The 17445-nt window shown below is 39.5% G+C and overlaps 1 protein-coding gene across 5 annotated transcripts in view; it reads left to right on the top strand.

The window, feature by feature from the left end:
• TBL1XR1 (TBL1X/Y related 1) overlaps positions 1-16070 on the top strand; it is a 107285-nt gene extending 91215 nt beyond the window's left edge. For all 5 annotated transcript variants that reach the window (XM_064385299.1, XM_064385297.1, XM_064385298.1 and 2 more), the window contains 11 exons: positions 6-138; positions 1018-1159; positions 1428-1491; positions 1593-1690; positions 3421-3481; positions 4616-4737; positions 5197-5271; positions 7670-7797; positions 7983-8148; positions 9039-9140; positions 10839-16070. In XM_064385299.1, coding sequence (XP_064241369.1) covers positions 6-138; positions 1018-1159; positions 1428-1491; positions 1593-1690; positions 3421-3481; positions 4616-4737; positions 5197-5271; positions 7670-7797; positions 7983-8148; positions 9039-9140; positions 10839-10865 — 1118 coding nt within the window. In that variant the 3' untranslated portion in view covers positions 10866-16070. The remainder of the gene's footprint in view (positions 1-5; positions 139-1017; positions 1160-1427; positions 1492-1592; positions 1691-3420; positions 3482-4615; positions 4738-5196; positions 5272-7669; positions 7798-7982; positions 8149-9038; positions 9141-10838) is intronic.
• The last annotated feature ends 1375 nt before the right edge of the window (positions 16071-17445 follow it).

The raw sequence follows: 17445 nt of genomic DNA, 5'->3' as shown, positions 1-17445 counted from the left end.
TGCAGATAATCACACGGATATGATGGAGGTAGATGGAGATGTGGAAATCCCTCCCAACAAGGCAGTGGTGCTGCGTGGCCACGAGTCCGAGGTGTTCATCTGTGCCTGGAATCCCGTCAGTGACCTTCTGGCCTCAGGGTATGTGCACTGTCTGTGTGTCTGTGCTGGGGCACACTGCTGCTGCGTGGGCAGGGAACACCTTCCCCAGGCATCAAATAGTACAGTGCTGTGTGGAAAATAGTGCTTTTAAATGGAGATTGTCATTATCCTTATCATTATTGTTATTATTGATGATGATGATGCATGGGAAGGGCATAAAGCTCAGGGAACATCTTCCCCAAACATCAAATGCCACAGCATTTGTTCTTTAGAGAATAGTGCTTTAAAATGGAATTTTAAAATAGATAATAAAGTATTATTATTTATTTATTAATATACAATCATTAAATATATAATAGTAATAATATACAATAAACTAAAATATATAATCATTAATGGACTATAACAATTATAATATAAAATATATAAAAATATAATTATTATCATATATAATCAATATATACTATAATATACATCACATCATATAGCATATATAGTGCAGTATGTATCATATATATCATTATATTATCTATTACATACTATGTATGTATATATAATATATATGAAATGTATATGTACATAAATATATGTATAAAATGTATGTGTAATACATATAAAATGTGAATATGAGTGCATGTATTATATGCAAATATGACTTTATGTAATATATATATATAAACTATATATAGTGGTTTGTGTAACTATATATAAGTATAATACATATTATCTATTCTTTGACATACCATGTGTTATAATGTCATATATTACTACCATGTTGTATATTATTGGTATATGGTATATTGCACGTTATACAACACTGCAGACTGCCATCACGCTGATCCATGTGCCTTTGCACATGGAGTGAGCGGGCTGGCCGTGTGTGAGCAGCAGGATTTCTGTCCCTCGGGGTGTCCGCAGGTCTGGCGATTCGACCGCGCGGATCTGGAACCTGAGCGAGAACAGCACGAGCGGCTCCACGCAGCTGGTGCTGCGGCACTGCATCCGGGAAGGGGGGCAGGACGTGCCCAGCAACAAGGATGTCACCTCGCTGGACTGGAACGTAAGTGCCCCTGGCAGTGCTCCCGGGAAAGCCCTGCCTGCAGCACCTCGTGGTCACATCCTAGGTGACAGCAGCGCTGGCCTCTGTGGCAGTACTTGAAATATTTCTGTTTTGATCAGCGTTGTAACTTCTGTTATACTTCAGGAACTTCTTTCTAATAACTTTCAGTCAATAAAATATCATAAATCCTATTCACATCTATCCTACCTCAAATTTGCTTTGTGCATTGAGTTAAGCAGTAATAAATAAATAACCTTTTTGCTGGCAGAGTGAAGGTACACTTCTAGCAACTGGGTCTTATGATGGCTTTGCAAGGATATGGACTAAAGATGGTAAGCAAAATACTTTTTAATTTATGATATATTTTCCTATATTGTGGCTCACGGCATAGTTTTTTATTTTTTAATGTATTCATATCAATATAAATTTTCAGGTAATCTTGCCAGCACCTTAGGGCAACATAAAGGTCCTATATTTGCGTTAAAATGGAACAAGAAAGGAAACTTCATTTTAAGTGCAGGAGTGGACAAGGTGAGATAATCTTTGGTAAAATTAAAATTCTTTCCTTCACCATTGTAATCTAACTGTAAGCAAAATAGCAAAACTGTGCAAAGTAAGTAAATGAAACTAAAGGCCTGGGATGTAAATATGTGCTTACAAAGATCTTGTTATGCTTAGCTATTTTTCCTTGGGTTTTATAGTAGTTTATTGAGATATTTTAATTTCCTAGATTTCAGTGTCTGTGAATCTCTTCCCATTTAGCTTAGTCTGAGTTGGAAGTAAGTGTATTGAAACCAGAAACATTAAACCTTTGTAAAACTAAACCATCTAAATTCAGTGAAGCACTTCAAGCAAAGCCTTAGGAAAAAAAAATTTGCTAGAGGGGTAGGTCGAGGCTGAGTTGATATCAGTCAAAACTGAGAATGATTGTAAAGATTAGAGCTGGAACATAAGGGAAGTTGATATATGTGACTGGGGAGGTGCCAGTTGTGTAATGCCACAGAGCTTGTTTGTCTGGGTTTTATTTCACATCTCTAAACAAAGTCAGGTTTACAAGGTCTTTCAGCTCAGAGCTGCTGTTAGTGTGAGAGGTTTTATGTATGAGTGGTAGGAAGGGCACAGAGTGAAGGGAAATGTACTTAAAGTGAATTCAGAGAATCAAATAGACTATAGCAAGAGTAAGGAGAGTTGATTTTTTCCTCTGTAACTGATTCAAGGTGCAGAAGTCAGCACAGGTTCTCTCTTAGAGTGGCAAACTGCAACCTCAGTACAACCACTTAAAACTGGCAGTGTCACTGTAAAGTAGTAAATTTTCTCCTTTATTTGTTTGGGTTTTTTTCCCCTGCATGCATTTACTTGGTTTGCTTTATTAGCCAGCTTTATAAATGCTTGTGCTGGCACAAAGGAAGGAAAATTTAATGTTTCAAAGCATGGAAAGGATGTGTTTACTCTTTTGGCATCTGTGATGGTTATGCCAGTTTTTAAATATTTGTGGAGGTACAGATTTCATTTGCAGGAAAATAATTAAGGAAGAAATAGAAACCTTATTTCAGTCAGTAAAACTTCTCAGACAAACTGAGATTATGCTTTAGAAAATACTCTGCTTTAGCAGAGAGAAGGACCCAACCTTTGGCTCCTTTTCCATAATTATTTTGTGTGGTCAGTTCATGCTTCCATTGAATTTGGCGTCAAAATTTTCACTGGTCATTGAGGTAGGGCAGGGATATTAGCATATAATATACTGATGGTGAGATACTGATTTTGTCATGTAAGGTTTCTTTAACCAGAAGGTTATGAAAGTATTGGCAGAGAACAACATAGAATGAAATTACACCCTTAAATTTTTCAGTATGTGACTAACTGTTAATAACATCTCCTTAGGAACAAGTGAGTAGCTGATACTACAATTTGAATATACAAGCATTTGAAATTAAAATAGCTGTTTGGAGTAGATTATGAGAATATAAATAGGACTAAGGGGATAAAACTGTTTAAAAGCCCACAAATTCCTTCTTCCCTCCAGACCCCAAAATGTTGTGGCTAAACATCTTTCTAATGCAACCTTAAATTTTCTACTGTTTTCTGTACATCTACTACTATTTCTTTTAGTACTGGATCAGACTCTAGAAATGTATAATCAAGAGCAGGTTTGGGTGATGGTGAACAGGGTAGGTATTCTCATACTTGTGAGTGGTGGTAGTTGTGGGGAAATCAGCAATTTGTACAAGTTAGTTTATTGTTAATTTATCTGTTTAACACAGACCACAATTATTTGGGATGCCCACACTGGCGAAGCCAAGCAGCAGTTTCCTTTTCATTCTGGTAAGTCTTGATTTCATCATTCAGATTTGTCATCCGAAAAGACAAAATTGTAAATAAATTTAAAAAATCTGATCTTTTTGGTGCTTATTTGCATAATTTTAAAATCTTACAGGTAGTCTTTGGTTACTTATAGTCCCGTATTGGAACATTGAGAATGTAAACAAAGATGGATTTGTTCTGATTTTATAACTCAGTTTTATTGCAGTTCCAACAAAGTCATAGGAGATAAATAATCCATGTATTCCTGACTTTCTGTAGTATGTGGGCAGGCCACAGGGATTAGTGCTGATCACCTAAGGACTGCATTTCTCATCCTGCTGCTGCAGAGATCCCACCCTGTATCCCATTGTTCTCCTGTCCCTGGGTTGTTTGGCCACACACCAGCTGAAAGCTGTTCACTGGCCAGCTGGGGTGGGAGTGCAGGAGGTCAGACAAATTGCTTTGTGGGCTGCATGCTGAGCAATCCTGCCAGAATCAGCTGGAAGACAGAATGGAGAGGATGGCAGACGTGTCATTGAAGGGCCTTTAAGAAACATGTCTCATTCCCACTCCTTATTCCACTGGCACCGCATTTCCAGAGCCATGACAGCAGTCAGAAACATCAACTCAGCATTTACTCCAAGCACTTTTCTCTGTGCTATCTGCCATAAATAGCTGGCTTGATCAAATGGAACATGTTGCCCATGATCAAACTCAAGTTACCACACCTTACAATGCTGGAATTAAGAAAGGAAATAAATCCTCACCCATCCGTGAGCACAAGCAGGAGCTGCTGGTGGAGATGAGCTCATGCATGAGGATGTGTGAAGTTGTGGGAACCTGTTCCTGACAAATCCTGAGATTTGTTTATAGATGACTTAACTACAGCTTGATGTCCTGCTGCACTGTCTTCTGTGTAAATTTGATTTCTAATATGTTCCATATTATGATGACTTATATTAAATTTGTTCCATTTTGTGTAAGACTTGTTTGAGCTGCATTTCTCGCTGTTCATAGTGTTTATCTTCAGAACTGCTGTAAAGTTAATGGTTGCTTCCTGTTGGCTTTTGTTCCAAGGTGCTGCATGCTAAATTTGTATATCAAATTCTTGCAGAGTGTGTACTATAGCTTTAAATACCTTTCTTTTTCTTTTAGCACCAGCATTAGATGTTGATTGGCAGAGTAACAACACATTTGCCTCTTGCAGTACAGACATGTGTATTCACGTTTGTAAACTAGGACAAGATAGGCCCATCAAAACCTTCCAGGGTCACACAGTAAGTACTGCAAAAAGGGGAGTTGCTCTGTGATATTTTTATTAGCAAGAGATTGGGGGCTCAGTAAACTTACCAATACCCAGCAGTTATGTAATTGGCTACAGGCAGTAGATGCACACATAGGTAGTTGTGGTTAAGGACTTATGGTAATTACAATCTTTGTGTTCAGAGCAATTTTCACCCCCACGTGCAGCCTGTTTTACCAGTGCCAGGATGCAGGAGTGAGCTTTAGGAGAAGAAGCATGGTAACTTCAAGACCTTACCAGGTGGTGTACAAGAAAGCATGGGAAGTGTGATAAATGGATAGTGAAAAGCTGTTGTTATTGAAGGCAAAGCTATGAATAAAAATTGTTAAAATCCTGGCAAATACTCATGACTGCTGTCCAGCTTTATCTTTTGTAAGCTATCATTTTCTAATGGAAGGGAAGACTCCAACTTACTCTCTTTGTTCACTTTTAGAATGAAGTAAATGCAATCAAATGGGATCCAACTGGTAATCTGCTGGCTTCCTGCTCTGATGACATGACTCTAAAGGTAATGGGAGTTCTGGGGCTGGCCCTTGTCTTTGTAGACTCTGGAATACACTCCATTAGCCTGGACATTCCAGCACTATCACTGTACTTGCTGTGTTGTCCTATATTCATTCTTTTTTAATATAACAAGGTTAGGCAATCCTAGAAATCTGTGTTAATCAGGGCCAAGCTTTGGTCCAGAGGACTTGTTACACGCTGCCAGCCTGAGACTTGGAGCATGATTTATTAGGTGCTTTTAGCTGTTCACAGAATCAGGTCATTAATCATTAAGCTGTCACACTTGATGGTTGCTTTTGGTTAAAAGAAAAAATTTGGAATGCATGTCAGGTAGCGCATTCAAGAATGGGTGACTTGCTCCTTTCCTGGCTTTCTTCTGCTTTCCCTTTCTTTCTAGTTAAAATCTTTGGCATGTTGTTTCTTCAGAGACCATGTGCTGTCCTGGATTTTTCCAGTTCATCAGGAGTCATTCCGCAGTTTTCAATCACACCTACACTTGTCCTCCAAGTGATTCTCAGCTATGTGCTTTCTTGTAGAACAGGGGCAAACTTGTGAGTGCAGAGGACACTGCAGCTTACACATGTGACTTCAGGGCACTCTAGAGATCCCTACAAACCTGCCACCAGCAGAAATGAGGTTGTTCATGCCTGACAGGCGTGTGCTGCTTCCATGGTACAGATGTTCACTGTACCTTCTTTATGTTTGCTGGGACCTTCAGCACTGTGCTTGGTAGAGTTTCGGGATACATTTTTTACATTGACAGCACTGTCCTGCTAGTAACCCTTGGGACAGTTAATTCCATGCAGCTCACTGCTGTTTAATCAGGGAATGGCTGAATGAGTAGCCACATATCCCTCCTGCTGGCACACGGTCAGGCTCTGGCAAGGGAAATCACCTTATCTAAATACAAACACTTAAGCATTAAGCCTCCAGTCTAAAGCTGGATGTCTAGACATCTCCAGTCAGCACTGTCTAGCACTGCTGAAGAGCAAGTTATCCTTTCCTAAGTGTCTTAAGTCAAGTGTGATGAGGAAACCCCTGAGAGCATCAGTTATTCTCCACTGGCAGTGCATGGAGTCAAAATAGCCATCTTAAGCCAGGTATTTAATGCTTAAACAGCTAAAACTCCAGGGTGATGAATTCCAGTCTGGAGCTTGAGCTGCTGTTGCTGCTGCCTCTCCATGAGTAGAGGTGACAACTGGGAATGTGTCAGCATTTGTGGGATTCAGGCAATTAACTTCTTGGTGGCTGTTTCAAATGGAGCCCAGGCTGGAAAGAATGTTACTGTTTTGTTCAGGATTAGTTCAAAAGCCACGTGCTAGAGGCTAAGTGTGCACATAACTTGTGGATCACTTACTTTTCAATGGCAGGAGGAATAAATACCAGGTTTGGAAGCACAGGGAAGGTGCCTAGTGATTTATTTACTTGGCCAGTTCCTATCTACAACTTAACGTTCTCTAGGGCAGCTGATGCAGACTATTTCATCTGTGCTAGTTTTGGGAAGAGAAGCTAGATTTTGATCCCATCAATTAAACTGGAAATACAATTTCAATTCTGTCTGCACATTGAAAATCAATTTCCTCTTCAGCAAAGCAGCAGTTCTGAAAAGCACCATTTGTTTACACATGCACCTCAATTGCAGCTTAACATGGGTGGGCTTAAACATGCTCCTGGTAGCTTTTTCCAACAAAAAGTGAACTAAAAGCATTACTGAGACAGATATTATTAAAAATAGCATTCAGGTGGTTATCTACCCTTTAAAATTTCTGCCATATAAAAGCCTTCCCAAATCCCTTCTGTAGAAGCCATGTAAACTCTTAATAGAATAAAGTTATTTTGTTTGTTGAGCATGATCATACAGGAGTTGGAGTCCTCTAATGAACTCTGTGAAGTACTGAACACTGAAATCTGGTAATGCAAGTACTAATACATCAGGAAAATGCCATAGTGGTATTTGTGTCTCTGGATTTGTATGAAAACAGAAAATGTCTCTACTATCCCTTTATTTCACTCAGTCTGTGTAGCAAGAAGTTCATTTAAAAATAGGACCGTGATATTTTATCAACTCAGACATGAACATTTACGTACTGCTCTTCTCATTTCAGCATCTGCTCTCATCCCTGCACTTTTCAAGGGGTTTGCAGTTCACTCAGGCAGTTTGATTTCTACAGACAGCACCTTTATTATTAATTCACCTCTCTGGGGACTTAGAACACAGAGAATGAAAGGTCCTGGAATAAAACTTGGCATAATTACTCTAGAAACCTAACAATCATAGCAAATGTTTTGAGTGGCCTAAAAGATAACAGTCAGTTTGGAAATGATACAGAAAAAACATATAAAATGTATTTTAGTACAATATTGTGTTAACTTATTTGTGTTTTCCTCCCTTTCTATCATAGATCTGGAGTATGAAACAAGACAGTTGTGTCCATGATTTACAAGCACACAACAAAGAAATTTATACTATCAAATGGAGTCCTACAGGACCAGGAACAAATAATCCAAATGCCAATCTTATGTTAGCAAGGTACCATTTAATCCTGCTTTTAAATGCTCGCTAAACATTATTTTTACCTCACTTTCTATAAATGTAAGTTCACAGAGTGTTTTGAAGCATGTAAGATACTTTATCATATTCTATTTATATTAGCAACAAAAATGTGTTGAATTGAGATGCAATTAATCTGTTTTTTTGGTTTTTTTCCTTGACAGTGCATCCTTTGATTCTACTGTTAGGTTATGGGATGTAGACAGAGGAATTTGTATTCATACTCTGACAAAACATCAAGAACCTGTGTACAGTGTAGCTTTCAGTCCTGATGGCAGGTACCTGGCCAGTGGCTCCTTTGATAAATGTGTACACATCTGGAATACACAGGTATTGCTCTTGTCTGTGGTGAGAAATTTGTGTTTTGGTCTTTTCCATCCTTCCAACCTTTGTTTATCCATCATACTTCAGCCACAAAGAGCTTTGTCATTCCTAACACACTGGTTTTCTCTTTGTTCTGAAATTATTTCTTTTAACATTTAATTTCTCTCTTTGAATGGTTGCCTGTGATGAGGTATTACTTGTCTTTGCATTGTCTTAGCAAAAAAAAAAAAAAAAAAAAAAAACCCAAAAGGACAAAAAACAAACCAAAAAGACCCAACCAAAAACTCACCAACAAAACTCCACATTGAAAAAAGTTTCTCCAAGAACATATTTCATCCAAAAATAGCCTTTGTTAACTCTGAACTTTAAATTCCTGATAAAACAGGGACTTTTGTGAAAAATGACTGGGTGTAGACATACTAATCTGATTGGCTGTTTCATTGAATTTCACTGAGAAACAAGAGAATGTAAAGTGAGGGAAGATAATGATGACAAAGTGTTTCTTATGAAACTTTCTCACAAAGGACACTATTACTTGTTTTGTATTTCTGGCAGAAAAAAAGGGCTTGTTATGTTTGAAAGTCTGAAGACCTTGTTGTCAGGCATGATGCAATCTCTGGATACTGGGGATTGGGTATTAATTTCTGAAAGGCTCGTTTTAGTAATTGGAAGTAGTTGTGACCATCCCCAGTTTTGCCCATCAAACACAGGAGCTCAGATGCAATGGTTGTGTCCCATTCCTTAACAAGGTGCTGAGCCTGTCCACAGTTCTCTTCTGGACCACTTTCCTCTGAGAATTTTAGCTTTTAAAAATAGTGAGGAAATTTTACATGTACAAATTGTGCTTGCTCACTTTGATTTTGTTGTTTTAATTACTTGCTTTGTCCCTTTTTTAGACAGGTGCCCTAGTTCACAGTTATCGGGGAACAGGAGGGATTTTTGAGGTTTGCTGGAATGCAGCAGGAGACAAAGTTGGAGCAAGTGCTTCAGATGGTTCAGTAAGTGTTGCTTGACTTGGTTGATGTTCCAATAACAAACATCATCTGGAAATCTTTTAACCAACAATGGAGACAAAATTTCCTTCTCTAGCTGAAGATTGAATACAGCCAGCTCAGCTGTAGGTTTTCAGCTGTAACCCTGCTGTGGTATTTTAAGGAGAATATCTTTATTCCAGTCCAAGAACCTCAGAAGGTGGAGAGATCTCCAATTTATATCTTCTGTTCCTTCTGGGGCCTACTGTGTCAGTGTGTTCAGTGTGGCTGGTTTGGAAACAAATTTGGTTTTCTTTCTCTGCCCTTTTCAAGGGAAGATGCTCTGTGTAGGTGATATTATTATAGTGCATGACAGGAATGAAATACCTTCTGCATTGCATTCAACAGCAAAACAAAGTGCAGCTTTCTAAATGCTTGTAATTAAAAAGTTCCTAAAAATGTCAGCAGCTATATATAAATATCAGTCTGCTTACTTTGCCTAGGAGAAGCAGGGAATAAAATCATGTTTAACTAATCATGAATGCTCCCACTGTCATTTCACTGCAGGGTGTTGGAGCATCACCTCCTGGCTGCTCTGACACTGCCCTGCAGAGAGCTGCAGTGGGATGGGAATGTGCAGGGGCTCCACAAGGAGCACAGTCCTGGGGCTTTTGCTTGCAAGGAAAGAAGAAGAAAGCCTAAGGAAAAGCAAAATTAAAGTAAAATAAGGCTGATAAGGGAATTGTGTTTTGAAGTGCTGTAGCTTCCTTTAACAAACGTCAGCAAAAAGCCATCCTGGCAGCTCAGTAGTGCAGAGTCTCAGGTGGCATCTTAACACAGGTGCCAAAGCAATTCCCTCCTGAATGCTCCTTGCTGGTAAGGAAGGTTGTTTTGTTAGAGTCCAAATCACAAAATAGGAAGTTCTGGATTTTAAGAAGCCTAATTTTTAGAGAATTAATTTTGATTGGTCCTTACATCATTTTAGTCCTGTAAGTATAGGCAATATCATAAAAGGACAAAAGCCCAAGGCATATCCTGAGCAGAAATGGATTATCACTCCCCCTAGATTATCCTTTTTTATACATGCTGTGTAACCTTTCCAGTCCTCCAATTAATTTGGCCCAAGAGGCTGATTGTACTTGGAATAGATTGGTTTTCATTTAGTTTCTGGTATTTTAAAAAATGTTGGATTTAATGTGTTCTATATTGTTTGCTAGCAAAAGCCCTTTTCCTCCACTCTGTTTTAAATGTGCTTGCACCTGGTGTTATCTTGTGTGTGGTTATATTTTACTAATAGATTTCTATATCTGACAGACCCAGCAGCACTACTTAGTGGAGATTTTGGGAAGACTAAAACTGAAATTTGTACACCGTTAACTGTATTTTCTGATCTATTTTAGTACTTGTCCATGTACTTGAATCTAGTTCGTAAAAATATAAAATGAAATTTATATTTATAGAGGCAGTGCTCAGCCTCACAGTATTAAATAACAGGCAAACAGCTTACATAAGATGTTGTTGCTGCTCTGATAGTAATTCTGGAGGCAGCAGTGCCCTTAGTTCACAAAGGGCTCACCCGGTCATTTTGATATTATTTAATCATTGTTAACAGATACAAGTTTAAGCTGACACAGCCCACGTGGCAGGTTTGCTCTGACACTTCCCCAGAGCTGTGGGAGCACGTGGTGCTGTGCAGCTGCTGCATGTGTGTCTCTCTCTTTGCAGGTTTGTGTACTAGACCTCCGGAAATAGCGCTCTTAGTTGGAAGCCATGGACCGACTATGAATGTGTACATAGCCAAAATGACTGTCCCTGACCCATGTACTGCTATAGTCCCAATCGAACCATGGCCAGTCCACTACAGCCAAATGTAAAAGAAATATATACATATACTGTATATAAAAAAAAAAGGAGAAAAAAAAAAAAGAGGAGAAAGAAAAAAAAAAAATTACACCCTGAAGAGGATGACAGAGTTTTGTCACAGCTTGTGAATCCTGTTCACCAAGTGCTGGAATCTGCTGTGCCCCAAAATAACATTTAAAGGTTTTTGGATATGAAAAACAGAAGAGAGCGAGAGAGAGAGAAATATACCATACACAAGAGCAGACCCATATACATACCAAAATCAGAAGATACTAATGGCAGCCTTCATTACCCCTTCCCCCATGAAATCCATTCTCATGTGGATTTGTGGGGTATTTTTGTTTTCCTTTCTCAGTAGTTGAGCAGTTTGTGTGTACAGAGAAAATGGACTTACAGAAATCTGCAGCAGTAGTTTTTTTTTTCCTTTGCTTTTAAACATTGGGTTTTCTGTTTTGTTTTGGTTAAGTTTACGGATGCATGAAGTAAGGGAGTGATTTAGTTTCTTGTTTATATTTTTTCACCTTGAAAAAAAAAAGGTGTTTCTTTGAAACATGTTTTGATGCATTCTTTGAAGAGGTAGTTTGAACCTGATAATGTTTGGTACATTTTGTGGCTCCCAGAGCACAATTTTGTGAACAGAGGGAGGGTGGAAAAGGGATTAGGGAGAGAGAAGAAAAAAAAAAAATCTTTCTTTGCAGCGTGATATACCACGTCCTTCTCATCTACAAAACAGGATGGAAATGGGTATAATGCTATGTTTGATTTTCTTGTGACATGGCTGAAATGCAGTAATTTCTTATTTGGGACATAATTCTGCGAAACTTAAGAACAGAAGGGCACAAAAACACAGGAAAAAAATAAAACAAACAGGGGTGCAAAAAAAAAAAAGGAGAAAAAAATAAAGAGGAAAAATGCATCTTCTGTTGCTTTAAGACCATAGCTAAAGTATGGTTAAATTGTGCACTATTGTGAAAAGGAGCAAAGTGTAGCTGGGGGATTTTGTTTAAGAGGTTAAGATCTTTCTGGACAAGGGTTCATGCCACAGCTTCTTTGAGAGTTGCCCATCATTATTTGTAGGAGCTTAGATGTATAATTGTAACCAAACTCCAGTATTAAAAGTATTTCATGTAATTTTTCTTTATTAAAATAAAATCTTTGGCATATATTTGATAACACTGCCATTAAGAGGCAAAATGTTTACTACCTTAGATTTAAAAAAAAAATCTTAAACAGAGGACTTGCTTCAAGTTTATTTTAATAGCAGTGATTCAGCTTATTTAAAAGATGAATACTTGCACTAATTCCCCTGCTGCTCCAGTCCTGCAGTTTATTGTATCTTGTGACTACATTTTTTTCCAAATATAGGGTAGATGTAAGCTGCTATTTTTTTAATAATCACTACTATATAGTGTCTTTTACTCTGTTTACAATATCAAGTATTTTTCTTACAATGACAGATGTATATGGCAAACCTTTTTCTGCTCATGTGATTAAAAGTATACTAATAGTGATTTTATTTGTAAATGATAGCATGAGGTTGTGTTTATGCGTATGTGTAGTTGAAAAGGTTGCATCATGTCTTGCATAAGATTCCAAGAGTGTAAATTTATAAAAAGAGAGGTTGTCAAATTTATGTCACAGACATTTTACTTAAGGAATGGTTTATATTACAGAGCTTTGCAAAGTTATCGGTTTTATAACACTATTTCAATCACAATTAATTTTGTGACTTATGATTGTTAGTCTCTAACCTATTTTTTTATTCATTTGGGGTTTTTTCCCCGCTCCAAGTTAAGTATAAATTCATTTAATTGAGATAATGCAGCTTTGACATTTTAACCATCGTTCTTTGGGCATCGATTTCTGCTATTTCCATGAAATAAACATGACTTGAAGCAAGTCTGAGTTTGGCTAAGGTAGGGTAGCAATTTGCCAGTGGTTAAGACAAGTCAACAATAATACATGGTTTATATACACCCCAGGATTTTACTGCTATCATACACAGTGTTTAAAACCAACACCAAGTCATATCCATAGAGACAGTTATCTGTGGTGGTTCTGTGCCAGCTATTTTTAGGGTTTTGGAACATATTGCAAATGTTTAGAGCAATTACCCTGTGAGTTACAATATGTAGGAAACCTAATATATTGAGTGTCTGGCACTTGAAATATTGCTTTTATTGCTGGAGGTCCATGACTGTGGCTGACCTCTGTCATTTAATGAAAAAAAAATAAAAATAAAAAAAATCTGTGCAATAATTTTAAACTGTGCTCCCAGGAATAGACACAAATGTTTTGAGTATGTTTAAGCTGCATTTTTCGTTTAGCAATGCATTTGTCAATTGCACTGAATTTAAATCTGAAAGTCAGAAGTGATTCTTGATAGTACTTTTGTATTTTAATATGGACAGTTTATTCATTTTCATAAAAGTCATTGGATGATTCTTTCAGCCAATCTAAACCGAATTGTGGTGGAATTCTGTGACATAGCTGCAAAAATCACACAGCCACGTTTTAGGGTATTGCCATTTCCCTCTTTCTCAATCATCAGCTGTTTTGGTTGCAATTCTAGTCGCTTCAGCATAGCATCACACACTCAGAAATAGAGAACACCAGGGCTCCAGCGTGTCCAGGGCAGGGCTGTCAGGAACGCCGGCTCCATGGGCTCGAGCGCCGCGGGCAGAGCCCCGGCCAGGGCCAGCAGTGCCACGGGGCCAGGCCGGTGTCCCCAGGCCAGTGTCCCCAAGCTGAGGTGTCCCACTGCCACGAGGCCAGGCCGGTGTCCCCAGGCCAGTGTCCCCAAGCCGAGCTCCAGCCGTAGCTGCCCTGCCTCGCATGCCACAGTGCTGCTCCTGCTCCTGCGCGCCCGGAGCCGCCGCACGCCGGGTTCTGCCACCCTGTCAACCAAAAACCAGACAAAAACACCACAGAACAGTGACGTTAATTGCTGTTTTTACAGCACAAAGGCCTCGTGTTCCAGGCTGGGGTAGACTGTCCAAATTGCTCCTTTCAAAGGGGAAGCCAAATGGCAGCAAGGCCCTGACTTTGTGCGTGCTCAGTCTCACGGATGGAGTCATTCCTTTTTTTATCAGCTCAACACGATAACAGGCAAATATCCAAACAGAGGATAAAAGGAAGGGGAAAAGCTGGGCTCAGAATTAATGATGGGGTAAGAAATGAACTGCTCTTGAGTTCGCTGTCTTTCTGTGCATCCATCTCAGAATCCCGTTTGTCATTTTTGCATGACCAGATCCAGGTTTCTGTAGAGTTCGTCTTTTTCTATTTTTACTTCACCTTTTTCTGCATTTTTAAATTGATGTAAAGATTCCCAACCAGTGGACTTTTTAGTGTAGTTAAGAGAATATCTAGGTCTTCATAAAAGCTTTTTTAGACTCTTTGTAATGTTGATAAACTGAGCTTATTCTGGGACTACCATTGTGCAGGGTTATTTAGCATGTCTACTAGATGATTGGAAATCTTATATGAAACACTAAAAGTGCCTCTTTTTCTGGGTTGGGTGGAGGGGAGGTAGTAGTTACCAGAGTCAGAACGACATGGCATTTCGAAGCATGTTTCTTGATTTCGTGACACTTTAATGCATCTTGAGAGAAAGGCCAAAGATTTCTACCAGTTTTAATTGATGTTCATTTTAAAAAGCACTCCTTTTTCCTTACACTGCTTACCTCATGCTGGGGCGTCTGATGGGGAATGTCCTTTGTGTTTAGGGAGAGCAGTGGTGGCACAGAGCGACCTCAGCAGCCGACACCTTTAATTCACTAAAGGAGCTTCATTGCCACTGCAGACTGGGGGGTTCAGCCTGTAAATACAAGGTTGCGTGTTCAGCAAAGAGGGGAGCCTCGGGACCTGATTTTTGCAGTCTTTACTTCCCCAGAAATCCCACTCTCTGTCACTGCACCCTTGCCAGGGCGAGCGCTGGCGGCGCCGTGCCGAACCCCGGCGCGGATAAAATCAGCCTTGTCCCCCGTGGCCGTGGGGTTTTGCCAGGGCAGGGCCTGCTGGATTTAGCCCAGTTCCTTTTTGGCTGAAGAGCAGGATAGCTCCTCCCTTCCCAAAGCCCTGTAGAGCCATTCCCCGGTGGGATCACTTCCACCCTCTCCAGACGCCTGAAGAAAGCAGAAGCAACATTGTGGCATGTTAGCAGCAAATGCGGCTTCGGGAGACAGCAGTAAATCTCCATCAAGATCCCTGACATTTTCCGTAGGGAGAGAGACATGGAGCAGTCCTCACTTCTCCCTCTAGAGAAAGCTCTGAAATACCACGAGCTGTGAAAGTGTGACTGTCTTCACTGTCAGGCTGGTGGGAGGCAGACGAACCAGGAAAATCTGCCATTTCGAGTGGATTGCAGATTTAGTGTTAATAGTGCTTCAGATCAGTAGTTTTGAGTACATAATTCGCTTTCTCTGCCTTTAAGTTTGAAGCTTGACAATAACTTGAGGCATGTTTTTGTTTTTGTTTTGTTTTTTATTTTTAAATAATCATTCATTTTTACTTCATAATGTTTTTTGACATTTGTGGGTAAATACAAGAAAACAGTCTGCATGTTGTTGCTAGTCCAGTGTACTTTGCAATCTTGTCCTCAACAGACTGCAGTGTGCAGAACAGTAATTCTAGAATACAGAAGTAATTTTCTCTCTCTCCTGACATTGACATTGTAGTTGTAATGGTTTCATTTGGAGTTACAAATCCTTTGGGTCTAATTCTGTGAGCCTACCTATAGCACTGGATTAAAATGTCTGCATCATTTCTTCAGTTATCCAGTTAAACTACAACTGTTGTAAAAGTGTAAACCAGCCCATGACAGTTTTTTGTACTTGTTTAAAGGACTTTTATTGTTCAGTTTTCATGATTATTGTCTAAAGAAGACTGATATAGATGTTCTATACTGTCCTGGACCATGTTAATTACACTTTATGATGTATTTTGGTTCTACATCACAATGATTTGTCCCCAAGGCCCTTATATCCCTTCTAGGCACATTTTCTGTTGCAGTTTCCCTTTGCATTGTATTGCTTTGACAACTGTAATTTGAATCAGATCTGAAAGAGGTCCAGAATAAAATATATTTTGATATTACCTTGGCTGAATGTTATATACCAATAATTTTAGATGCTTGGGATGGAAGATTTACAGATCATTAGGCTGGGGAAGTGACAGACTGAAACACTATTTTTACTGTTTGGTTTGGTACATTTTCACATAAGACAAGGTGCAAACAGCAGCAGGAGCTAATGCAGTGTGTGGCTGCAGGATCTGTGTGAGCACACAGTAGATCCTGTGATGGTGACACCCTCCCTGCCACCCTGTCCTGCTGTTCCTTTTAGGGGATATGATTTATTTTGTGTTTTACTTGCTCCATCTTCCCCTCACCCGTACACCTGTGGAACAGAAGCAGAGTCCAGTGGTGCTTGCAGCTGCAGCCCAGCTGTGTGGAAGATTCTGGAGGCGTGGCAGCAGCTCCTCCCTGGTGATGGAATCTCACGTCGGGGAGATCTGGTGGCACAGAGCGACTCAGTTTGGCTGTGCAGAGCAATGTTGTGTTACTGTATTTCAGACATGGTTCTGTATTTCAGATGTGTGAAACCATTCAGATTCACATGTGAATAGCATACATCCATCATGCATATAATGATTTAATTCCTTTGGAATTGTGGGTCATGTCGTATTCCAGGTGAGGGAACCCGGACAGTTTCTTTTCAATGTGTCACCACTTTATGGTGAAATTGCTGCTTTCTTGTAGATTGCTGATTTGCTCTAGATCCAAAAGTAGTAGCTTTCTCAGTAATGCTATCAAAATTGATTCTAATATTTTGAAACTTGCTGTTGAAGATTGCCTGTAATGAATTGAAAACAGAGGAGGACTCTGTTTTACAAGTGTAAAACCAGTCTTGCCTTCCCGTCACCTGGAGTCTGAGTGCCCTGCAGGATTTCTGCATCACCTGGTTTTTGAGGCAGCAATGTTGGAGCAGTTTCATAGTTCTGAGACAGACTGTGAGCTGATATTTCATGAGTGCAAATGCAGGAACCACAGAGCAGTGTTGTGTTATGTACATGATGCTCTCACGTGGTAGTGAATGTTCAGATCCATCCTGTGAAGAGGATACAGCATTCCAGGTAAGTGCTTTATTCTACTGCTTCCCAAATCTTCCCTTTGGAAGTTAGAGCCTGATTCTCACAACTCTGTAGGAGCTTGTGGTCTCAGGTATTCATAAAATCCGTGTTCCCTACCTCACAGGGAAATGATTTAATGGAAGTTAAAGCAATATCTTTGGTTTGCTGATGTCAGCACAGGGCAGCTGTAATGGAATAATAATTTGGGAGGAATTTATTGATGATTCTGTAGAGACTGATGATGCCCCAGTTAGTATTTTGTCCTTAAGGAAAGCTGACCCAGGAGTTCTGCAGTGCAGAACTTTCATGGTTATCTGACTAACTGAAAATTGGTGCCATA

This window comes from Passer domesticus, chromosome 11 (assembly GCF_036417665.1).
Source record: "Passer domesticus isolate bPasDom1 chromosome 11, bPasDom1.hap1, whole genome shotgun sequence".
NCBI classification, from domain to species: domain Eukaryota; kingdom Metazoa; phylum Chordata; class Aves; order Passeriformes; family Passeridae; genus Passer; species Passer domesticus.
The sequence above is the reverse complement of the archived record's forward strand: the minus strand, read 5'-3'. Positions and strand labels throughout refer to the sequence as shown.